Source organism: Dryas octopetala, chromosome 1, assembly GCF_963921425.1.
Source record: "Dryas octopetala chromosome 1, drDryOcto1.1, whole genome shotgun sequence".
Classification (NCBI taxonomy): domain Eukaryota; kingdom Viridiplantae; phylum Streptophyta; class Magnoliopsida; order Rosales; family Rosaceae; genus Dryas; species Dryas octopetala.
In genome coordinates, this window is record NC_141366.1 from 2,297,742 (window position 1) to 2,322,332 (window position 24,591).

General features: G+C 37.0%; 4 protein-coding genes across 7 annotated transcripts; 2 read left to right on the forward strand and 2 right to left on the reverse strand.

The window, feature by feature from the left end:
• Positions 1-1,856: 1,856 nt before the first annotated feature.
• On the reverse strand, positions 1,857-5,152 carry LOC147296331 (LRR/ubiquitin-like domain protein). The gene is made up of 10 exons (XM_086254258.1): positions 4,892-5,152; positions 4,656-4,750; positions 4,153-4,311; positions 3,721-3,831; positions 3,510-3,610; positions 3,255-3,392; positions 2,928-2,976; positions 2,752-2,817; positions 2,399-2,518; positions 1,857-2,322 (listed from the first exon to the last, which is right to left on the reverse strand). The coding sequence occupies exons 1-10, from the start codon at positions 5,070-5,072 to the stop codon at positions 2,212-2,214; spliced, it is 1,131 nt and encodes a 376-aa protein (XP_086110384.1). The 5' UTR covers positions 5,073-5,152; the 3' UTR covers positions 1,857-2,211.
• A 2,862-nt stretch (positions 5,153-8,014) lies between these two features.
• LOC147296332 (Glutaredoxin family protein) lies at positions 8,015-9,298 on the forward strand. Its single transcript, XM_086254270.1, has one exon. The coding sequence runs from the start codon at positions 8,347-8,349 to the stop codon at positions 9,187-9,189; it is 843 nt and encodes a 280-aa protein (XP_086110396.1). The 5' UTR covers positions 8,015-8,346; the 3' UTR covers positions 9,190-9,298.
• A 5,464-nt stretch (positions 9,299-14,762) lies between these two features.
• LOC147296333 (Protein kinase superfamily protein) lies at positions 14,763-19,177 on the forward strand. Of its 4 annotated transcripts, none has more exons than XM_086254225.1 (10): positions 14,763-14,895; positions 15,114-15,230; positions 15,322-15,460; positions 15,885-15,956; positions 16,071-16,214; positions 16,302-16,445; positions 16,694-17,277; positions 17,388-17,578; positions 17,674-17,806; positions 18,306-19,177. In XM_086254225.1, exons 2-10 carry the CDS (start codon positions 15,116-15,118, stop codon positions 18,902-18,904), a joined length of 2,121 nt encoding a protein of 706 aa, XP_086110351.1. In that variant the 5' UTR covers positions 14,763-14,895; positions 15,114-15,115; the 3' UTR covers positions 18,905-19,177. The 4 variants fall into 4 exon arrangements, with proteins under 4 accessions (XP_086110351.1, XP_086110343.1, XP_086110359.1 ...); XM_086254217.1 differs by having other exon boundaries at positions 14,769-14,884; positions 15,018-15,230; XM_086254233.1 differs by having other exon boundaries at positions 14,866-14,884.
• Positions 19,178-19,364: 187 nt separating this feature from the next.
• On the reverse strand, positions 19,365-23,936 carry EOL2 (ETO1-like 2). The gene is made up of 5 exons (XM_086254206.1): positions 23,565-23,936; positions 21,478-23,473; positions 20,834-21,125; positions 20,446-20,755; positions 19,365-20,065 (listed from the first exon to the last, which is right to left on the reverse strand). Exons 2-5 carry the CDS (start codon positions 23,448-23,450, stop codon positions 19,854-19,856), a joined length of 2,787 nt encoding a protein of 928 aa, XP_086110332.1. The 5' UTR covers positions 23,451-23,473; positions 23,565-23,936; the 3' UTR covers positions 19,365-19,853.
• Positions 23,937-24,591: the final 655 nt, after the last annotated feature.

The window sequence follows — 24,591 nt, forward strand, 5'->3', positions numbered from 1 at the left end:
GAGGTCGTTTAAATTGTTGACAAATTTTCTTGATCAGATTTTCCCCTCCCTTTGTTTTTACAATTTTATCATTATATCCTCTTTATATTTTTAAATTATCATCAATTTTTAACTGTATATATATATATATATATATATATATAGGGGAGTGCTTTAAAGCTAACTAGTTAGCAAGTTAATACGAACCTAATCATGCTTTTGGGTCCACCACATTACTAATCTCATAATTCGAACTATCAATTATTTAGGCCATTTTTCAAAGATCATCATTGCAAAAAATCAACTAAATTGAAAATCATGTAGTCATCTAATTAAGATCAAATAAATAGAAGATCATTATTTTCGATAAAAGTATACTAATAGTTGTTATTATAATCAAATGGCTAAATGACTTCCGATTTTAGAGATTTTTTACAGGAATAATCTTTGAAATAGGGCCTAAAAAATAAACGATTCGGATTTTGAGATTACATTGTGCAGTGGGCCCAACATAGTGGTTAGTTTTGTATTAACTTTCTAACTAGTTAGTTTTAAAGCATTCTTGTATATATATATATATATATATATATAATAAAAAGAAATCTACACCAAACCACACCATTCTTTTCAGACTCGTTATCATGCCGCTTCTTGTTCACCCAAATGTTCACTTGGAAGAACTTGACTAGTTTATAATCAATTAATCATATAGCAAGACTTATATAGATCCAAATTTCAGAGAAGGGGTAACACGAAAAGCTAATGAGAACAATATAATACACAGAATTGTATGGAATATGCAGAAATTTTGCTTTTTATTTGTGATTGCAAATCAAAGACCTTAATATTTTGTTAACACTTAAGAAATCATTACTCCATTACTTCATCGCCTATTGCTAAAATTATATAAGATTAATACCAACTTAATATGAATTATAACTCAATGTGTTACATAATAGTAACAAACTAAATTCAGTGTTTTCGACCAATGAACCTGTAGCCAGTTCTGACTAGTGGATGCACGTGTGGTTACTCTGATTGATGGTTATCACAGTGCCTAGTGATTTCCAAGACAACAGAGCATGCGATACCACTATACCAGTGGTAGAGGACCAAAATAGGGGTGTAAACGAGCCGAGCGAAGCTGAATATTATAGTGTCCAAGCTTGGCTTGTTTTAAATTTTTCATTTTTTCGAGCTTGCACCTGGCTTGGCTTGTTTCTTATACGAGCTGAGTTTGAACGAACTAAAAAAAATCGAACTCAATACGAACTCGTACTGTATCGAGCTTATTCACATAATTTTATCAAAGATATTTTATTAGCTACTATTTTTAAAAAATATTAATTTTTATTGAACATTTTCTTCTTGAAAGCATTATAATATGTTAATTTAACTTAGAGTTAATATATATTTTTAATTAAATTAGATAGACACAAAAGACTTCTTTAAAACACCATATAGATGAATATGGTTTCCATAAAATACAACTATACCAAATAATTTCATCTAAACATTGATAACTTATAATATTTGTAAAAATTCTTATTAAAAAAGTGACGTAAAGTAGTATAAGTCTTATAACCAAACAATACAAAAACAAAATAGGAAATAAAAATAGCAAATCCTCATATAAGCTATGGAAAATGAGGTATGAAACATAAAAACTAGAAAATACGAGCTGCTCACGAACTTTCCGAATTGAACATACTAAAGCTCAAGCTTGGCTTATTTCTTAAACGAGCGAGCTTCGGCTTGGCTTGTTTTTTTTGAGCCAAGCTTAAACAAACTAAGCTCGAGCCAAACTCGATACGAATTTGAGCAGTATTGAGCCAATTTACAGCCCTAGACCAAAACATGTGTTGTGTATCAAGGTGTATCCAATTCAATCGACATGTTATCTCATTCTCAACTATATTTAACAATAAATTTTGAAAGCCATCCTTGTACATATACGTAATGTAAACCACATTATGAAAAACTAAACCACTTTAAAGGAATGTTCTCTCAAAGAACGACCAACAATCAAAGACGATCAAAACTGATCATCTCTTGCTCCATAACTGTTCTTGTATTAACTTTTCATGTATCCATTGAATTTCACTGATTCATATCAAATCCTATAGCAACTCAAGTTTAGCACCATTAGACATCAAAGCTTACTTTGGTTCTAGATACAAATGTCAGCATGGACTTGCACGACTGCCACATGTAATTCAGAAATGAGTGGCATCAGCTTTTATCAGCACCTTCATCAAATGCAGCAGAGCCCACAACTCGGAAATCCAGTTTCTTCTGAGACTTCAAGCGACGGCGTTCATCAAAATTCTCCCATCCTTCAAACTGTGAGAAAATATTGGTGTCATACCATTAAAACTGACAAATTTGACAAATTTACATTTGCTGCTAAAGTACACACCTCACGAAGGAGATCTGTGGTTATTTCTGTGTTGTGCAAATCAAGTGTTGTGAGTTGTAGGCACATTTTGAACAGCGTAGAAGGAAGAGATTTCAGCCCATTATTACTGAGATACAAAGACTGCACACACGTAAAAGCTTTGGGGTCAATATCAGCCTGATGATGAAGCACAAGACAGATGTGATTGCTACTATACCTCCAGCACTTACTTACTCTTCAAGTGAAAGTTTACCAAATTTCATTCCTTTCATATGATTAATTGGAGGACTAAGCAGTAAAAAGGTCAAGATTTAGGTTACCATGATGCAGTAGGACAGAAGATTATGCAAATTAGGACAGGAACAAGTAGGGACCTTTAGATTATGCAAATTTCCAAGTGTCTCAGGCAACTCATACAGAAGATTTGATGAAAGATCAACCTGCAACATGCTGAAAGCAAGTCAGGTACATGAAATAGTAAGGAAACCAACCAACCCTCTAGTCCCCAGCTGCCCAACAACACCCAAAAGGATAACACCAAGAATACCACCTCAATTAGAGCATTACAGTCCCCTATACATGTAGGCATGGAGCTTATCCTGGACATAGACACATAGTTTTATCAAGACAAAAGTCATTGGTTATCAAACATGATATATGTCTTTAAGAAGTTGCTTCATCAACATATCATCAAGTATAAAGGGGAAAAAAATCTTTGTAGACAACAAAAGATGTTAAAAAAAAAAAAATCAAAATTTCCACAAAGAAGAAATATGCTTAAAATAATTTTTTAAAAAAAGGGAACCAGATTTTGATCCTCTAATTCTTAAAATAAGAAAAATATACATGTCCTTGCTTAAAATACTTTCAAAATTACCTGTTATTATTAGCTTTCAGAACTTCCAGCTTAGTAAGAAGTCCTATTTCAATTGGGAGGCTAGATAACTTGTTGTTCGCAACATGAAGTTGTGTCAGTGATGTCAACAAGCCCAGTGCAGGTGGCAAAGTCGTTAAACTGCAAAAATCATGCAATTCATCAAACATCCAACACAATGTGAAGAAATATAAAATGAAAGTTATTCTGATTTAATGTGGTTTGTTACTTATATCCAAGAGAGCAAAAGATACTCACTGGTTTTGGTTCAGAGACAGGACGATTAGATACTTCAAGGACGTTAGTCCTTCCCAGCTAATAGAATTATCTGATATATCATTTGCACTGAGAAACATTTTCTACAAAATTTTGAGAATGAATTGAAACTATGTAAAAATTCTGGAAAGAAGTCGATTTAGCTGAAACATCCAATCTTGGCAGAAAAGAAAAGAAAAGAGGAATTGTATACCTGCAACGAGCTCAAACATCCAATCTTGGCAGGTACTTCTTGAATAGCATTATTGTCGAGTGCAATAACTCTTGCAGAAGTTCCAGAAGCCCACACTTCATCAGGTATAGCCTTTTCAAATTCAATCGACAACAATTTTCAACATCAGTAAACTCTAGTCCTCTAAAATATTAGTTGGCAGTAAATTAATCAAAATCGATATTGAATTCCTGCAAGATTCACAGGTATCATGATTCTGAATCCTTCTTAGATGTCTAAAGGTAAAACAACTCTGCAAGGTATATTACTTCTACTAAAATACTCAATACTTGTCACCCAAGGTAAATATCTTACATATTGAAACATGCATGCTCCTCATAATGTGAAATGTGATTAGAAAAATAAAAACATTAGATAAAGGGTCCACAATCATCGAAAACTAGTTTCTTATACCTTCAAGTTGCAGTCAGACAGTCCTATAACTCCAGTAGTCTTCCATCGTTCCAACCGGTTCCTATCAACAGGAACTTCGATCTTTTCTTTTTCCGATTTATAAGCATTGTTGCCTCTAGTAATGGGGCGTGTCTGAGCTTGTTTTAGGATGGGCCCGTCCTATTCGTGCATAAATTCAAGAAGTACTGAATTCTCAATAACCCATTTGTTATATATAAATAGTTCCAGAAACAAACTTAAAAAATATACAAAAAAAATCCACAATTACTATAATCTGAAGTGTGATCAAATGCATCATCTATATTTTCACGCAAGAAAAAAAAAAATTCTTTCTTTGATAAAATTTCACTGTCTTTCTACTCAATTATTTTCTCAACTACCAACCAAGTGGGTTCTTCCATTTCCATCAAACTTAATATCCCAATTCAAGTTCTTTTTTTTATTTGGGTAAGGAGAAAAAAACTCAAATTTCTAGAAAAAAGAATTGAATTTCAGAAGAATACCCCTTGGTGCAAGCCCTGGGAAGCCATGAGCATGATCTTGGACCCATTGGTGACCTCAGACTCCCTCACTGTCATTCCATCCACCAAAAGCTTCCCTATCACCATATCACCAAACACCCAAAACCCAAAGTAAAGTACAAGATTGAAGATTTCCCATTAATTATGGCTCAGAGAAATCCAATAAAATTCTATAAAGTGTGTGTGTGTGTGAGAGAGAGAGAGAGAGAGAGAGAGACCTTTGAAAATGAGCTTTTGGCCACGAGGGAGGACATTGGTGAGAGGTTGCAGAAGGGACTTGAGGTCTTTGATGGATGTGTCCGGAGGAAGATTTGTGATGGGTATGGTTCTACCACTGAACTTCACGTTGACGCTTATGGTGGTTCCGCTAACATCACCGCCGGTGTCACCGCTCTCCATTGTTTGCTTTTGCAGTGAGTTATTGGTATCGTTTGTGAAGAACTTCTTCAGGACTTCTTGGGGTTCTTTGCAGTGGGTTCGTTGTATTCGTCTGTGTTTGTGTTCATCAAATTGAACAAATATAAATGTTTGATGAGGGGGCAAAAGAGTCTTTTGGAAGTTAACTGAGCAAATGTTGTTGCTAATGCTGATAGTTTGGCATCATTTGGGCCTCGTCTGAACTTGGGTTGTTTTGATGCTTGCGAATCCTCATAACTCTGTGGGCCATTTTAGTACAGGCCCTACAGGGTCACTGAGCCTAGATTTGCAATGGTTTTTTTATTTGTTGGGCTTCGGCCCTCCATAGTATTAAAAAGAAAATTTTAAGAACAAAAATTGAAAAGTTAATCCCACCTTCAATCATCCCTCCCTTGTTGCCTACACGACAACACAAATAAGCATCTTACAATTTAATAGGGATCTGAATTCTCTACAATATAATTCTGATAATTTATTTAACTTCATTTATATTCGAAAAGTGTTACGAAATTATTTTATGTTTTACTTCTTATTTTTGAATGATAAATACATATTTAAGATTTAAGATTAAAAATTAAACATAAACAAACATAAATTAAAATTAAAATTAAAAAATTAAAAAACAAGCAGAGGATTTCATTTCTGCCAATAGAACCACCCTTGTATAATTTGATCAAGCTACATGTAGTTTTTACTTGGAAGAAAGTTTTTTCAGAAAACCCAAAAAAAGGAATGCAAGGGCTCTACTACTCCAAATTCAAAAAATGGACTCATATAAACAAACATAATATTAAGATACTTCACCCATTACCTTGGTTTGCTTTATTGATTGGTAATGAGTTTAGTTAGTTAAGAAGGAGAAATTGTAGATGTAACCCATGTATACAACATCCTTCTCATATTCAATCTTTACATATTAATCATGTTATTAATTATTATAAAAATGCGATATACAATTGTTGTACTTGAGAATTTCTCAAAAAAGCCATATGCTTTTATACAAAATCTTCTCTTTGAAGATTGTCATGTTAAGTCCTGATTGGTTCTAGTTGCAAACTTAGGATTGTGTTTCCCGCTTAAGCTGTTTGGGTTTTGGGCATTGCCCTGTTGTCTGTACTCTGTAGGCCTTTTTGCTCTCAGTGTCTTCTTTGCAGTCCCTTGGCCTTTTTCTTGGGCTCCTGCCCAGTTGTGCCACTAAAATTGATATTAAAAAAAAAAAAAAAAAACTTTATATTAAGAAATGAATATTTATGCCATTAGAGTTTATTCCAAGCCATTTTCTTTAATGCATTAAAGAATTTCAACCAGAATATGCAATCAACAACTGATTATTAAATTGTCTAGCAAAAATAACTTAATTTTTAAAGTACAAAAGAAAACTAACAAATTTCTTAAAACAGTTGCAGTAACAAATTAACAATAATATAAGGAGCTGCAAGCCTGCAATAACAATAATATAGGAATAACTATTCCAGTGTTTTGCCAGATGCAGGTCAACTAGATCTGGTCATCTGGAGCTGTAGAACTTGGACTAAAAGACAGGCATTTTGCCAGCTCGGAGGTTGAACAGAGTGAAATGAATGAATGCACCCTTAATTTTTTTTTGGTCAATAAATGCATATATACCTTAATTGGGTGGCCAAAGAAGTGCTGCAAAAACCGAAAAGAATCATAATTTTGGTTCACATGAAAGAGGATCTCTAGGCTGTTCTATGTTCAATCAATCAAGCATTTGGGTTTGCCACGAAAATACAAGATATTCTCTTCTTTTACTCTGCTATTCTTCTTCTGCCAGTGCCACCATGTGGACTTTTCAGAACCCACCCACCATTTGGTGGGTTTCAAACTTTCAACTTTAACTTTCTTTCTTTTTTATCTTTAATTAGCTTTTGGAAACAACAGGATTCAGTTTTTCAGAGCTACCAAACATGCATTGTCTCCACTACAGTATGCAGTTATTAAACATGGTCCCCATCACACATGTTCAAAACCATCATCACCTCATATTCATCAAGGAAATTCTACCATTACGGACATGTATAGTATATAAATACGATTGTAAATTTAAATATTGACGAATGCATATTATGATTTAAAAATTTGTAGCACTAAATTTGTTTGTATATCTCTAATTGGTTTTAGTTGTGCTAGTGTGAACAGGGTGAAGATTTTGGCACTCAGATTTCAGATGCGAATGGGCTGGCAATAAATCAGCACGCTCCCACACTTCTGCTGCTCTGCATAGACTGTATTGAGTGATTGAATATTTATTATGAAGGTGATCCCTCACCCTAACTTACTTACTTACTTACTTGTACTTTAAAATAATCAAAAATAAGCTGTTACATAGCAGGAGCTTGTGCTCATTTAGCTACATTTCTCTTTGTTTGATTTGCTCTGCTAATTAAGCATTGAAGAAGGCGCACATGATTGCCATAAAAGCTCACAGAAATATGCTCAAGACAATTGTTAACCACAATCGTTCATGCGCATAACTAGTGCATTTAAATATTATTGAAAATACGCACACAAAAATCACATTATCTATCAGTCAAGACCAACTGTTGTAGTCGAGCAGTATTCTCATTTCTTTCTCTAAAATCTCAATTTATAGGAAAACCAAAGATTAATGAAGTCCCCCAACCAATAATATAGGCCAAAGTTGAGCTGTAAAATGCAAACAACCCTAAGAAACAGACTTGACCAGGTCCACAGAAAAATCTTTGGAATTAAGCAAAATTACTCCCCCCCCCCATCTGCTAAACAGGACCTCTCATCTATAATTAGGTTTTAACTTGTAATTCCCAATTGACCCATCTACCAATCAGAACCTCTCATCCCCCTTCTCTCTTAAACCCCATTAAGGCAAAAACATTAAACCAAAAAAACACAACCCCTCTCTCAACTACCTTAACCAACTGCCTAAGCCCCCCAACCCAACCCAACCCTACGGTCCCTACCCCATCATTTTTACCTCTCTCTCTCTCTCTCTCTCTATCTCTATCCCCCTTCTCTCTCTATCTCTCTGGAAAGCTCTCACAGCTTTGCAGAGCTCTCTTTCAAATTTCAATCACCAAGGCCTTCGCTTTAAGCAAGAAAAACCCAGAAAACAAAATAAATCAGAGAGAAAAAAAAAACCAAACCCAATTGATATCTCTCTCTGTCTCTCTAGCTCTCTGTCTTTCCCAAGTCACAAAGTTTCAATTTTGTTCATCTGGGTCTCTCTGGAAATCCATCGTCAAATCCCAATCCTCAAATGTGGCGGCCGTGGGGCAAATCAACGGTTCAGATTCACGACACGCCATCACCGACCTCACCCTTCTCCTTCTCCACCTTTAAAGACGTCGGAAACCTCTGCGCCGACGACGAATCCCCTCAGCCTCAACCCACCCCCACCGCCAAGAAATCCTCCGCTATCTTTCACCGCGTCCGAGTCGCAAACTCACTCGTCCGCGCCTGGTCAACTCGACCACCCTCCCAACCTCAACCTCAAAAAGACGAAACTCCCACAACTCAATCCGAGCCGTCCATCTCCGTCCCAAACGCCGAGAAGCGCAATGTCGTCGAAACGTCCCCAAAACAATCCGAGCCATCCATCTCCATCCCGGGAGCTGAAAAACGCATTGTCGTTTATTTCACGAGCCTACGCGTGGTGAGGCCCACGTTCGAGGACTGCCAGACCGTCCGAACCATACTCCGAGGGTTTCGCGTCCAGCTGGACGAACGAGATCTGGCGATGGACCACGGGTTCCTAACGGAGCTGCAGCAAATTCTGGGCGAGAGCAGCAAGCTGACGTTGCCTCGGGTTTTCATTGGCGGGAGGTACATAGGTGGGGCCGACGAGGTGAGACAGCTGCACGAGGTGGGCGAGCTCAAGAAGTTTGTTGAAGGCATGCCCGTACAGGAACCCGGCGTCTGTGACGCGTGCGGTGGCTACAGGTTTATACTGTGCGTCGAGTGTGATGGCAGCCATAAGTTGTACTCTGAGAAGGCTGGCTTCAAGAGTTGTACCTCTTGCAATGAGAACGGCCTCATCAGGTGCCCTTCTTGTTCCCCTCATCCTCTGTGCCACCACTCTGAGCCCTCTAATGAAAAATAATTTCAAAAAAAAAAAAGTCTTTTTTATTTTTTTTTATTTTGTAGTTTGTTATTAATTTTTATTGGGTATGTAAGAATGTGTGTAGACCCACCCAGCAGATATGGGGGTGCTACATTGTCACCCATTGGATCATTGCTTACGAAGATTAATGTCAGCTAACTTGGGTTATCATGTTTGAGCTTGCTTTAAGAACATTTTGCTTTTCTGCTTTTTTTTTTTTTTTATTATTTTTAGAGTCAAGTTTAATGTGCATGATTATGAACTTTTGGCCCGCAAAATCCAACTCTAAAGGGTAGTTAGACTTTAGAAAACGAATGGTGCTTTTGTGAGTGATTTGTAGAAAAATAAAGTTGTGCAAGAATAATAATAATTTTATTATTTAGAAAAGAATTACTGTTATTTGCCTAAAAAGGAAATATATTGGGTTTCACGATTTCAATGTGGCTAATTCAATATGTGGGGAAATTTGATGTCTAGTGCTTAATTATTGGTATGTAAAGAAAATATATAAAAGAGATTAGAAGGGTCTACATGTGGAATGGGCTATCGAAGCCTAATATTGGAAATAATGACTTGTATGACTTTTTATAAAGAGTACTGTTATTTGCATATATTTTTTTCTCATTGCACACCCATTACTTCTACATGCTTTACACCACTTTTTAATTTTTTGAATTTCTCTCAATACACCCTCAATATTACCACATAACCTCACTTACCAAAAAAAAAAAAACTCTAACAACCACCAAAACCAACTCATCCCCTGCACATAGCCACCCACTCGTCGGAGGTGGCCAAATATCTCTTCCTCCCCTCTCTCTCTCTCTCTCTCCCAACCTTCTTGCAAGACGGAAAAGGAGGCCATCCTTTTTTGTCCGGCTAGGTGGCTGCGAAGAGAGAAAGAGAGAATGAAGAGAAAGAGAGAAAGAGAAAGAAAAAGAAAAAGAGGGAGAGAGAGGGAGAAGGAGGAGGATGTGCCGGTGGTGAGGGATTTGATGTCGACGACGAGGGTGATAGCAGGAGGAGGCCATCAAGGGTGTGTAGTTGGATACTTTTGGTTTGTTTTGTCATTTTCTTTTATTCTTTGTCCTTTTTGGTAATTTGGTTTTGGGTAGTTTTTGTCATTTCACAAAATAAATTAAGAGGGTGTGTAGTGAGAGGAACAAATGTGTGCTTATGAGTAAAATCGTTTTTTAGCGAAAGCACTACTGACATAAGCGTTTTGGGCCTGTTTGGCATTGCTTCTTAAAAGCGTTTTTACTGGAAGCGTTTTTGCTAAGAAGCACAAATATATTTTTATAAAAATTCTAAATAGTTCATACAAAAATACTTGAAAGTGCTTCATGAAGAAAGCACCTGACAGGTGCTTCTGTCAAAAAAACCTTTTAAAAGCGTTTTTATATCCTAAAAGCACTTTCATTTATTTTTGTCAAACGCTACCAAAAGTGTTTGTACTAATTTAAAAATATTTTTAATAATTTTAAAAGCAACGTCAAACAGACTCTTCATAACAAATAGTGCCAAACAGACGTTTAATTGTCAAACCCAAATGTAGATGGAAAACAAGAAACATGGTTGTGAAGCGAATGGAATAGGCAATGCGAATGAGCTATGCAGCTAATGTCCCAGTCCAAAGGGTTGATGCAATGGCTTGAAGCATAACAGTGGGGCGAATTAGGTAGCTAGTCTAATCGTTTTAAATGGAAGGCTCAAAGGCATGAACGAGCTTTAATTATGCGAGTACGAAAAGCTTTTTAGGAAGGAGTAGACAATATCGTAAAAATACTTTTATCCTTTTCTCACATGTAATCCAATATAGACATAAAAACCATTAGTTAGCGAACTGGACTATAGCCCAGCCTAAAATTCATAAGCGAATTTGGTATCCCACAAATGAAAGTAAGATTTAAGGTCGGGCCTAAAACTTGGATAGAAATCGAAATCTAAATGTTAAGAAACAAATTTAAAAAATGTTGGTGAAAATAAAGTTTTTGTCCAAAAAAATGTTGGTGAAAATAATTCTTCGATTTAATAGTTTCGTTGAGAATAATTTCTCGGTTTTGTCACATTAAGTTGAGCTCAAATGCATTGGATAAATCACAGAATACAGATGTAGCAATTGGATCATTGGAGAGAGAGAGCGCAAAAGTTTGACTGACCATTTGGAAACCCAATCAGAGACCAACCAAGGGCCCAAATCTATTTTGCCCAAGGCCCAACCCAATTGAAGGAGATATTTCCATCTAGCTGATAGCTAGCCGAATCCCCTTTCTTTCCCACTCTCATTTTTCATTTTTCTCTCCCTTTCCATCTAGCTCATTAGTCATTACCCTCCCCACTTGTGTTCTGGAGAGAAAACTCAAGTTGATGTAATGTGATGTAGTGGTATTTCAAAATAATGCACCTCCGGCTTGTAATGTGATATAGTCACACGAAAAAATTGAATTCCTTACAAACTTTACAGGTTGAACGAATCAAAGTTCATGTTTGGTTTGTTTCTATAAGAATTCAAACTAACTAAAATCAAATCGAACACAATACACCAACACGAACCACCTATATTTAATCGAATTGCTGTACTGCCATAACTTGAGTGAGCACAAGAGGCCATTTGTTTGCGGAGGCTGACCAATGCACATGTGATATGGTTGTCATTTCGCACAAGAAAATTAAAGTTTGTGAAACTGGCATGACTTTAGGTCCACCACACATGCATGTGATATAATACCTACGACACTTGAATAGTTAAATCATAGGGCTTACCTTTGAGAAGGATGGGTATGTGCAAAATTTCCATGTTATACACGTCTTTTTTTTCCCCCCATTTTTTTAAAATGATTTTAATATAATTATTTCCTATTATAACGTCCTTCAGCAAGACTTGTTTCTTAGTATCAAATCAGATTTGGATGGTTATTTCTTTACAAAATTGTTTTTTCAAGCAATTACATATGTAAATTCACAAACAAAGTTGCAAGTAGCTAGCTTGTCAAGAGCTGTTTAAGTTTAAGATACTCAAAAAGTCCTATATTGCTGATCCAATGTCACTGAAAAGATAGGTCGTACGGCATTTTCCATTAAAACCAGGAGGGTGTGTTGTCTGTTTCCAATGAAAATAGACCAAAAAAGCCCCACATCAGGTAATGGGTCTGACTCCAATCAAACACAACACCTAATAAAATTCAGCAGCAAGTTAATGTGGTCCAGTCCAGTGCCCTAGTGGTGGACTGGTTATGGGTCCAAGTCCAACCCATAAGCCTCCTTAGTATAATTACATGAAGGTGTTCTAAATGTTGGACGATTATGAACCGTTGGTAGTTGGCTTTCAAATATCTACTCTAATCAATCTGATTACTCACGCGAGTGTGATTTCATTTTCGTAACAACTTAGCTTACATAACCATAATATATACAATCTAGTGGCCAAAAAAAACCATAATATATACAATCCAAACACACCTAAACAAAGATTTTCCATCTTGACAAAATAAAAAACAAACACTTTTTTTCTATTCTTGCACTTTTGGACAGTCAATTTCCGGCACTTCTATATGTCATCATTCCAAATGGCTTGCCCTGTAGACCCAATTTAAATTTTCAATTTTCTTAATAAATATGCCTTAGAACTTGAAAGCTTTCTTTTTTTTCGTATTTTGAGTATAATGCTGCATGCCATATACATATAATCTGCAGACCTCAATTCAAGAGCTTCTTTTTTATTTTCACAAGTAAAGAAGCCTTATGGAGCCCATTAAGGTCATTGTACTTGCAGAACATGTTGCTGGATAAAGAAGCCTCGCTTACCTGAATACTTGAAAACCACTACATGGGGACTCATATTTAAGTCTATAACTCGCTAGGAAAATGTTTTTATTTATTTTTTGACACTCTAATATGTTGTGTTCCAAATTTAGCTCTCACGCATAAATCACTGATTATAGAAATTTGATTTTAATATATTATTTAAATTGGCAATTTTAATAATTTAATATATATTCTTATTTTAAGTGATTGAAAACCATTATCTACTTGAGATATATATATATAGAGAAATTCTCTTTGCATGACGTCTTTCTTTTTCGAATGACAGGTGATGAGCGGTCAGTAGCTATTGTAGAGTGCTCGCTTGTACATTTTTACTTCTTTTTTTGAGCACTTAATACTGGTTTGTCGGTTTTATGTTAAATTTTAACTTTGAGATTTATGCGAGTTAAAAGTTAATATGCAATATCTGTAAACTTTATTTTACACCTTATAAGGATATGAGGTGAACTTGTATCCTATACCCTAAAAAATGAGCGATAAAAACAAAGATAAGTGCTTCTTGCAACATTCGATTGTTATAAAAAAAATACTTTCGAGTGCTCAATAATGGATATTCGCAAAACAAAATACGGAAGGCTAGAAAAACATATATATATATTACATTTTTTGTGTCTGATATATATTATATATTACATTCGTAGGGGTATTACTTAATGTTAGTGGTACTTTTAATATTCAATCAAAACCACAATAATTTAATGCTGGTCCACATGAAAGTAAGAAACACATCCAAATGGCCGTCAAGAAATTATTTGTTATTATAATAATCATTGAGAGCCCACTTCCCAAAACTTGACAAAATGGTCTGAATCATTGTAGTGTCCAAACAAAAATAATACAACCATCATGATCTACTAATTGTTAAATGTTAACTGGTGCCTTGTGCAGGGCGGAAACAAACTGTTTCAAGGTTGTACGTGATGGAATGTGGACTTGTTCATTTTACAGATTCACCCTCACACCCCAAAATAAAGATGAAGAGAAGAAGAAGAAAGAGTATTCACCTTCTGAAGTCTGACCATGTATATGAGTTATGTGTACATGGTCAATGAAAGTGGCTCAAACTTTTACAGAAAAAGAAAAAAAAAAAGTGGTACAAACTAGGTAGAATAGATGTGGGGACTTGTACTCTAATGAGCAAGAGGCTAAGAACATGATCTTTGCCTCAAAGCCTCGACTTCAAAATTTTATTAATCGAAAAAGTAATTATATGGAATGGAAGAATAATGTACTCTCAATATTCCAAATAAAAGAAAAGATGCACATAATGGGAAAAATTAAGCAAAAATGGACCTTGAGAGTATTCAAGTAATGTAGCTGTTAAGGTATAGAATTTAATGCATGTTTTCCATTGATTTCTTTGTTTTTTAATTTTTACTATATCTTTGACGAAATTTAAATTTACATCTCATATAAAAATGGATAATTATACAAAATAGGGTAGAATATACAATTTATCAGTTTGATCTATGTGAGAAATGTGATTATCAAATGTAGTATGTTTTGTTACATTAAAGAAAATCATCACTGACACTGACATATCCTACTCTCAACTTTTTTGAGTTTTTCATCAAAGAAAAAAAGAGAACGCTCGGAATATCAAGCGGCGGTCGTACACTCGTACGTGATGAATAGAAAGAAAAGGAAATGTCACCGAAATGTGGCACGTGAGCGGCACGTGGGCTGATAGGACGGCGCTATAAATATAGAGAAAATTTTGGAGGCGAGTCGCTGGCCGCTCGCTACAAGCCTACAAGACAAGAGACAAATCCAACGCTGCTGAGTTGCCGCGGACCGAAACACGCCACCGAACAGTTACACAGTCTAAAACCCGGCTCACAGTAGACTTGGCATTGGTTCCGATATTTCGGTATTGTTTCGGTAAAATTTCGGTCATATATTCAAAGGAATTTCTATATGATTTAACAAAGTCACTGACTATACGCGCTTTCTTCTATAGTTATATGCTTGTCTAAATTAGCTTGCACTTTGCACTTTTGCAGAGTCCTGCAAGCTCTCAATCTCTGATCTCTCTGTATAGATATACGCACATACATGGATATTGAAGTTTGGATTTTTTATTTGTTTTTTTAACGTAGAAATGGGTGGACGGTGGAGATTTGATGGGTTGGACCACCGCATGGCTGTGGTGGCGATGGTGTTTGCTTTACTGTTCCATCATAATCTGAGCCCATGTTGGTGTCTCAACAGTGAAGGTCCGTACAGTTTTCTAGCAGCTTGAATATTAATGGTTTTGGTTTCAAATAAATTGGGCACACTGTGAAAAAGGGCGTTGTTTGGACGCAGGTTTAGCGTTGTTGAGGTTCCGGGAGAGAATTGTGAGAGACTCTTATGGGGCTCTCTCGAATTGGAATAACGAAGGTGGAGGAGATGACCCCTGTTCGTGGTTCGGGGTCGAGTGCTCCAATGGAAAAGTGGTCATCTTGTGAGTCTTTTTTTCCAAGATTTAACCAATCAACACTCAAATCATTTTTGCTATATATTGCAGTGTAAGAAATGTGTTCTAATTCTACATTGTCAAGAAGTACTTCAATATTGATTACCAGCTTGATTTGAAGTGGGGTTTTGATATTCATATGAATATCATCTTAAGAAAGTGATCTCACCATTGTTTTAGCTTGAAGCTTGAAATTAAGTGATTTGAAAAGCATGAACTTGTGTACTAATTTTTCAATGGCAACTTTGAATTCCTCCAATTATTTTCGAATATCATATCTATAGTATTGTCCTTCTCAACCTATCAATGGAGAGACTCTTCCTTCTCTTACATTTAGTTTCTGTTTCTTGGGTTCCAAAGAGTTCAGTGTTCTTAATTCGCGAGTCTAAAGTCAGTTTTGATCAACTTGCAGGAATTTGAAAGATCTTTGTCTTGGAGGAACATTGGCCCCTGAACTAGGGAAGCTGGCTTACATACGATCTATGTAAGAATATAACTGCTCCCAAGTCTAACAAATGCACTCCAATTCTTTTTCTATTTTTTACCTTTTGCTTCAAGACATTACCCTGAATCTGAATCCGGTGCTTCTTTACTACAGTATTTTGCGTAATAATTCTTTTTCTGGAAACATTCCAAAAGAGATTGGAGACTTAATGGAGCTGGAGGTTTTGGACTTGGGATATAACAACTTCAGTGGACCATTTCCATCTGATTTCAGCAACAACCCGTCTCTGACTACCCTGTATGTTGATCCTTTCAAACTCTTTGCATTCATGAGTCTTATTCTTTAATGACTTTTACTAAACACATCTTGTGATTCTTATTGCAGTTTACTCGACAATAACAGATTTCTTGGTTCCATATCTCCTGAACTCTATGAGCTTAAGATGCTTTCTGAATGTCAAGTAGATGAGGGCCACCAGCTAACAGATGCTGCTTCTGGGACATGGGGCATGAGCAGATCCATCAGTTGGTAAGAAAGTGAAACTAATCTAAACTTCTCTCTTTGATTAGATATATATAGACTTGTCAAGCTTGGGCCTAATTTAGTAGTAATTAGTTCAGTTTTCACCTCAATTCCATTAATGCCAATTATGTCACTGCTCTGTTCAAATAAGTTCTTTGGCATTACACAAATTTTGTATGAGAAGCAACATAGAAATTTTCTTGTAGCATATTATTTTGTTCATTTAGTCCAGGATGATCTTTTCTGTTTGTTAGGAACCCTGCCCAACATGGAGATACAGCTTACCGCAGGCTGCAGCAGGTGGCAGAGGGCTCGGAGCCATCCAAAGTCAGAAACGAAAATGACCGGGGTTCACTATCATCGGCTTCTCCATCTTCCTCATCACCACTTCATCAGCCTTCTTCACTATCTCCAGTACCATTTTCAGTCTCAGTGCCACCCTCAGATTCACCATTTTTATCATCACCATCACCATCACCTTCATCAAACTCCCCTTCACCATCTCCCTCAAGCAGCTTTCTGACCCCTTCACCCTCGCCTTTGCTAGCACCAACTCCAGACTTTCCAGTCCCAATAAATCCACCAACTGTTATTTCTGCACCATCAGAATCCAGTCCAGCATCAATGCCTTCCCCTGCTTCATCACCAAGGCAAGGGGTAAAAAATAGTTCCAAGTCAAAGCACCGTGTAGTTCTGATTTGTGCAAGCGTTGTTGGGGGTGCTTTATTCATTTTAATTTCACTTATTTGCATTATTCTCCTCCGAAGCAGTAAAGTTGTTACCGTGAAACCCTGGGCCACAGGGTTAAGTGGGCAGCTGCAGAAAGCATTTGTAACAGGTCAGATTCGTGAGAATATGCACACCTCTATTCCTTTCCATTTGGTGCAGTAAAATTTTCGCTTCAATTCCTACATGTTTAAGTACTCAGTTTGGTGAACTGCATTTCAGGTGTACCAAAGCTCAAACGATCAGAACTTGAGGCAGCATGTGAAGATTTCAGTAATATAATTGGATGTTTTTCGCATGGCAACGTGTATAAGGGGACTCTTTCAAGTGGGGTTGAAATAGCTGTGACCTGTATCACATTGACATCTCCTGGTGACTGGTCTAAAAATTTGGAGGCTCAGTTCAGAAAGAAGGTATATAGGGAACAATTCAATCCAAGTTGATGCATTATTATTCCAAGAGCCCCTAATTGTTACTTCCATTGATATATATAATTTTGTGTTTGCAGGTAGAAACATTGTCCAAAGTGAACCACAAGAACTTTGTAAACCTTATCGGGTATTGTGAAGAAGAGAAACCATTCACAAGAATGATGGTTTTTGAATATGCTCCAAATGGAACACTTTTTGAGCATATACACAGTGAGTACTTTTTCTCTATGAAGTGGCCAATCTATACTTAATATAGAATTTTCATAATCAAATTGCATTGTCAGAGACCAACTTACATGGATTTAAAAGGAATGATTGGGTGTGCACACGCAATCAGGGTTCCTATTTTCCAAGCTCAAAATTGTATCCAATGTCAAAGGATGATGTCTTATTTGTGTCACATACAATCTGCATTTGCATTTTGAACAAATTTTGGTAAATCTACAATTTTTATAACATTATTTATCTGGAACAATAAGCATGATATTTTCAGTTAGTTTTAAGGAGCAATACATGGTACACTATTCTGCGTTAGCTATAATATTATGCCTGCATATTAGGGCAATTGCTCGTCATGACACAGCCTTCATTGGCTCTTGCATTGATCAGGGAAGATGTGCCAAAATTTGATATTGGACCATCAAATTTGGAGCAACTGACATAATACTTTCGCACAGTTTTGATAATGTCAAAATTTTGCATCTTGCAGTAAAAGAAGCAGAGCACTTGGACTGGGGAATGAGACTAAGAATAGCCATGGGTATGGCATACTGTCTAGAGTATTTACACCAATTGAGTCCACCTATAGCCCAGAAGAACTTGCAATCATGCTCTGTATACCTGACTGAAGACTATGCAGCCAAATTATCAGATTTTAGCTTCTGGAATGAAGTAACTGCAGCAAAGATGGGATCAGCTGGCAACGATCTTCTGGAAATCCAATCTGCAGATCCAGAAAGCAATGTCTACAGCTTTGGGGTAATATTGTTTGAATTGATTACCGGTAGGATTCCATACTCTTTGGAAAATGGTTCTCTTGTAGACTGGGCATCACACTATCTAAAAGGGGAGAAATCCATAAGAGAAATGGTGGATCCTACCTTAAACTCTTTCGATGAAGAAGACCTAGAGAAATTGTTCGAAGTGATAAAAGATTGTGTACATCCTGACCCGAAACAAAGACCAACAATGATGGAGATCACAGGTAGGTTAAAAGAAATCACAGCCATGGGACCTGATGGAGCCACACCAAAATTATCACCTCTTTGGTGGGCAGAACTTGAAATTATGTCTACAGAAGGAAGCTGATTAATGGTCTATTTAATTTTCTTGTTTATTTCCTTATCATTTGCGTGTGCCTTATTCTTTTACCTGATTCTGTTATTGATTATAGCAGAGCAGTATGCATGTAGGGTAGATATGATTGTATTGTGTCTAATCTAAGTTAGAAGGAATGAAGTTGTAATTGTAAATAGTCGAGACCGTCTTGAGAAAGTGAGAATTGTAAGCTTTTATACGTGAAAAATATACCTCGGAGATCAATAAATTTTTAAATAAAAGGCTTCCTTTTGGTGGTCTCGACTTATGACTACTTTCAATTTCTTCTTTAAGTTAAGTGTAGAACACTACAACCTCCCCAGCACAAGTACCCCAAAAGTTCAAGGTAAACCATCCGTTGGCAGATTTTGTGCATGATATTGCTCAGCCGATGTAAACAGAAAGAAAAGAAAAGAAAAGAAGGAAATGCCAGAGAATAAAATACCATATGTAAAAGAAAATCTGAAATGTGTTGCAATAATTGAGATATTTGGATGTTCTCACAACTTTGTTAATGTACAATGTGACTGTAGAAGAGATCTGTTTTCTCACCAGGACACATCAAACAATTCTCAAGGTACTATGATTAAACAAGAACAAAGAAGTTTTAACCTGGAATTCTAATCTTCAACCTATGCACCTATATTCTTTCTTGCATGACCCATGTTTGACTAGTGTTCAAAAAGGCTGCTTACCGCTTGCTGTTCACAATCATCATCTATCGACAATTCCATGTATAGCATTCCCTTTGGTCATTTTTTCACTTGACCCATACCTTCTTGTTGCCAGGTGGCTTTGCAGCTAGACACTCTTAAAGGGATGATTTCTGGAAAACTTTTTCGAACAATTTAGTCCTGGTAATTTGATCTCTTCAACAGTAAAAATGAAGTCTCCCACACAATGGAGTCATGAGCAGCATATATACAAGTTAAATACTAGCTCAGTCCCTTGCTCGATTGTACAAATCAAGAGTGTCTGTGTGGTTGGGGTCCATGCAGAGAGCTGCTTGACAATCTTGGAGAGCAGAGCTGAGGTCTCCAATTGATTCATGAAATGCAGCTCGAAGATGAAGCATTTGCAGGTCAGGTTTGAAAGCTATGGCCCTTGTAAGCTCTTCCACAGCTTCAGTCTCATTTTGTTCATCCATCAGCACTGGTGTCATTAGATTCCATACATTAGTACAAGGTTCGGATTTCACAGGAATAAAAGAACTTTTCCTACTTCCTTCACGAAAGGCCACTTTCAATGCTCTTCTTCTGCATTTTATATTCCCTATGGTTTTCTATAAAATAAAAAAATTCTTTTTTTTCCCTCCATTACTCTAGCAGATTCTAAGTCATATGAACATGAGTGCAGTTGAATTCTAATCTAAATCAAAATGAAAAATGCTTCATCTTGGCACCAAAAGAGCTAGATGCATGAATAGATGTGTGCTTTATAATACAAATATTAGATTTTCACTACTTATTACAGAAGAGAGTGCAGAAAAATGGGGAGAAGAAGATATAAAAGTCAAGGGTCAGAAAGATTACCTGCTGCCCTGTATCTGTACGGGTATGTTCTCAATGGATCCAATTCTGTGGCCATATCAAGATCCTTCCTTGCCATCTCAGAATCACAGTATTCTGATCGTTTCTCATAAGCTGATGAATTATTTTGTGCCTTCTCTATTAGCTTGGTCATCTCATCATATGCAGCTTTTCTTTGATTTTTAAGATGATACACACGTGCTAACCCTTGATGAGCTCTTGTATGCTTGATGTCAAGAGCACTCATGTAGCAGTCTGCAGCCTTATCCAGCTTACCCCAATCCACATATATACTCCCTAAGTTATTTAACGCCTGCAAATATCAGAATAAACTATCAAACAAGTACATCGAGGTACAATGATGAAGGAAAAAAGCATGGATGGTTCTCACTTGTCCTTTTCGAAGACCATCTGAAGGGCATTTAAGAGCTTCCTCCAGATGTTGAACAACATAAGATGAAGATTCAGAGTCCAGGCTAGTATCTGCCAATGCATACGCTTTAAGGAAAAAAGCTTCAAATGACCTCTGAATGTGAATGGACTTTTCGGCCTTTGAGAGAGCTTCCTCACGATTTCCAGTGTCATATAAAATCCATCCTTCATAGACCAGCCTCTCATGCTCAGAGCTAGAATTATTTCTAGCCAACCGCAAACTGCGCATTGCAGCCTTCTGACAATTCAACCTGAAATATTCATATTTATTGGGAATCTTTCATGTGAGAAATGCCAGATTTCACAATTCTACAAGGCAATCACATTTCAGTTATCATCGACATAGCAGTACATAACAATTCATTAAACCAGCTCGCAGTTTGATTCCAAGTGATACAAATGGGGGGCAGACTTGATATCATATTTTAAGAAAAACTGTAAATCCACCAAATAAGAACATTTCAATCAAATTAGGTTCCTAAAGAATCCAGATATCATGATTATGTGATGAAATGGTATAAGAGAAATATGACAGAAAATATACCACACAAAGATTGTAGTTGGATAACACAGAAAGCTATAGAGATTATCAGAAGAACATACCGTAAAAGAAGTAGAGATTGACGAAACTGTAGGAGGCTCTTTCCACTGTCATTTCCCAGCATCTGATGTATGATAGCCAGAGAACCAATGTCATCAACAGAAGACCATTGCTCATAGAGGCGCATCCAGCAATCAGCTTTACTCAACTGCTTAACCCGATGGCTGAGGAGCTCAACCAAGTAATCCCCACTAACCTTTACATGAAACATCATGTAATTGGGTTCTAAAGTTAATAAAACCCGAATATCTCTGAGAGCACTTTCATAATCTTCGAGTGCAATGAAGAACCAAGCCCGTAATTCGATGCAGTCAGGTGAGAGCTTAAACCTTATAGTTTTGTCAATCTCACAAATGGCTGCTCTAATTTGCTTTTCCTCTACCTTTACAACAGCTCTATATTTATATGGGAATGAAAGGGTGGGATCCAATTCAGTTGCAGTGCTCAAATCCGAAATCTTCTCTCTCCCAATGTTATAGAGGGAGCGTTCCTGGTACATCCACCCTGCTGGTTTATACTCAGAGATAATGGAGCACATCAACTTATAGGCTGAATACTGCTGCCCCTGTTTGTACTTAGTCCTTGCAACACCAGCCACTGAATAAACATGACCTGCCTCAACTGCAGCCAGAAAACGAAACTGGGCATTCTTAAACTCTCTTCTCTCAAGCAAAACACAACCCAATTGATGCAATACGAGTGTCTTCTGCCACTTCTGCGTCGCACATTCTTCCAATCTCTCCAATAACATCACAGTTGTGGTTGATACCATACTTTCCTCCATAGCCACATGGCTCAGAAAATAATACAGTAAGAACGAACAATGCCCCGCCATGGCTAATCTCTCCCTGGCCTTGGAACTACAAAGAAATTTCATCACCTTCGGATTATACAGGGAACTTGGGAGCTCTCTCAGCAGTACCTGCAAGCAGGCAGCTACAAGAAGATATGCCATCTCCTCCAAACCATATTCAATGAGAACCAAAGCATCACCAATATTATCAACCAGTGAAGCTAAATAAGCATCACAAGCAGACTTCATCTCCTCACAACAGAATTTATTTGCAAAAGAAAGTAGCTCCACCACAATCTCAGGACTACAGAAGTCCAACCTTCTAGTCCTACTATACACTTCCACAGCTCTCATTCCCTTCACAGATATTCCATTTTCCGAAAAATCAATCCTACCCTTTTTCGATTCCTTAAAAGTGCCATACAACATAGCCTCAAATGGACTAGAAAGCCTTGCAATTTTACACCTTAAACAATTGATCTCTTCAGTGCCAATACAAAATGAAACATCACCTTCCTCCTCATCTAAATTCACACACTCATTGTCCTCCAAAACAGACACATTAATTGCTTTAGTGAGGTCTTGATCACATTGGCAATGACTGTAAACTAAATTTGGATCATACCCATATTCCAAAGCAACCTTAGGACACTCAAGAATTTGTCCACCACAATCCATAGCTGACGTACCCACAAGCTCATCCTCTCTCCTCTCAAATCTCAACCATGCCGAGAGCACAACCTTAGAGTGCACATCAACAGCGTTTTGTCGAGCAGCACGTAAACAGCGGCGAAGCAACTTGGGGTCGCCAAGGCTGCGCAAGAGCGAGTACTGCTCGACACATAACAATGATCTATCGGATTGAGAAGAGCAGTTCTCCAAACGGCGATAGAGGTCAGCTAAGATTTCAATAAAATCAGTGGGCTTGAGGTGAGGCTCTATGGAGGGTTCAAGGAGGTCTGTTTCAGGGAGTCCATAAGGCAAAAGAAGAGCTTCAGTCACTGAGACCGAGTTGAAAGTTTTGGGCTTTGAGTTTGACCCAAAAGATTTGATTCGGTGACTGTTAAGCTTATTAGCTCTTGAAGCACCACCAACATGGGTTTTACCAGTGGAGGTGTCTATTGGATTGAGAGCGTGGACTTGGGTGCTCGTGAATCGGTCTAAAAGCTTGAGACCACGCATTTCTTAATGGAAATATATCTTCTCTGCATATACAATCGAACAGAGCATAAGATTAGACAAACAAAACAAAGAGACGATGGGAATCAGAAAACTAGAAAAGTGTAAAGCTTTTACCTCCGGCGTGCAAACGCCACCAAGAGAGAGAGAGAGAGAGAGAGAGAGAGAGAGAGAGAGAGAGGTGGTGAATCAAAGCAGGCTATAGGCAATAGGCAATAGGCCAAGGTGGTGTTAGTTTCTCGAGGAAAAAAAAACCTACAGAAAAAAGTGTCTGCTTTTCGGTTTCTCTCTCTCGTCTCTGTCTTTCTCACTCTGTTTAGTCTGTTGGATGTCAAAACTCAAAAGGGTTTTGGTTTTGGTTAACCGGAAAGGTTCAGTTCAGTTGTTTAGGTGGCTAACTCCAATGCAAGGAGTTCTCGATCGGAGTCAGTTCAGAACCCACCATTATCAACCACTCCATCTCTGCCACGTACCCATCAAAAATGGAAGATTTGAGCTCCACCCAAGGAGACCCAAGTGAGTTGGTCAACTGGGTTAATTTTCAATCCAGCTATCTTCAGCTTAACTGCTAATTATTTAACCATAAAATGTGGGATTAAAGAGAAATTGCATGTGAAGCAAAGGTATGGAATAATGGAGTAAGCTTGTAAACAAATATAATTAAAAAAGGTTCATGTGTCGCATCAACACCAAACGGATCCTTATAATAGGCAACTTTTTTCCCCGCCATTTGAAGTAAATGAATTACCACATTAAATTACATTTATTTGTGCTTCATAGTCAGACTTACTTAAAACAGTAAAACTCCCACTACAGATCTCAAACCATTGTTTATTAAAGTTCAATGCAATGCAAATTACTCATATCACTGAGAATGCAATTTTTCAATTAGTTAACATACTACTTGTGTATGCATAGGGCTTTTCTCTATACATTATCCATGCAAGAAGTTTTTTTTTTTTTTTTTCACCTTTTGATTTTATTTTTTACAAAATTTTAATACTTAAAGATATAAATCATCAATTGAAACCTTTTTTTTTGTTTTAACTTTTATAATTTTGAGCTCCCATTACTATAAAAAGGTAACCCATGTCAAAACTTGAAAAAAAAAATTCTGGAAAGAAAATTTGTGTGGATGCATATA

Coding starts and splice junctions, on each gene's coding strand:
- LOC147296331 (XM_086254258.1), bottom strand. CDS start 5,072: ATGGAGAGCGGTGACACCGGCGGTGATGTTAGCGGAACCACCATAAGC. Junction 2,519..2,751: donor GAAATTTGCATAATCTAAAG/GTCCCTACTTGT, acceptor ACGTGTGTGCAG/TCTTTGTATCTCAGTAATAA. Junction 2,323..2,398: donor CCACAGATCTCCTTCGTGAG/GTGTGTACTTTA, acceptor ATTTTCTCACAG/TTTGAAGGATGGGAGAATTT.
- LOC147296332 (XM_086254270.1), top strand. CDS start 8,347: ATGTGGCGGCCGTGGGGCAAATCAACGGTTCAGATTCACGACACGCCA.
- LOC147296333 (XM_086254225.1), top strand. CDS start 15,116: ATGGGTGGACGGTGGAGATTTGATGGGTTGGACCACCGCATGGCTGTG. Junction 15,231..15,321: donor TTGGTGTCTCAACAGTGAAG/GTCCGTACAGTT, acceptor GTTTGGACGCAG/GTTTAGCGTTGTTGAGGTTC. Junction 17,579..17,673: donor AGGCTCAGTTCAGAAAGAAG/GTATATAGGGAA, acceptor TTGTGTTTGCAG/GTAGAAACATTGTCCAAAGT.
- EOL2 (XM_086254206.1), bottom strand. CDS start 23,450: ATGCGTGGTCTCAAGCTTTTAGACCGATTCACGAGCACCCAAGTCCAC. Junction 21,126..21,477: donor CAATCTCTACTTCTTTTACG/GTATGTTCTTCT, acceptor TGAATATTTCAG/GTTGAATTGTCAGAAGGCTG. Junction 20,756..20,833: donor ATGGTCTTCGAAAAGGACAA/GTGAGAACCATC, acceptor TGATATTTGCAG/GCGTTAAATAACTTAGGGAG.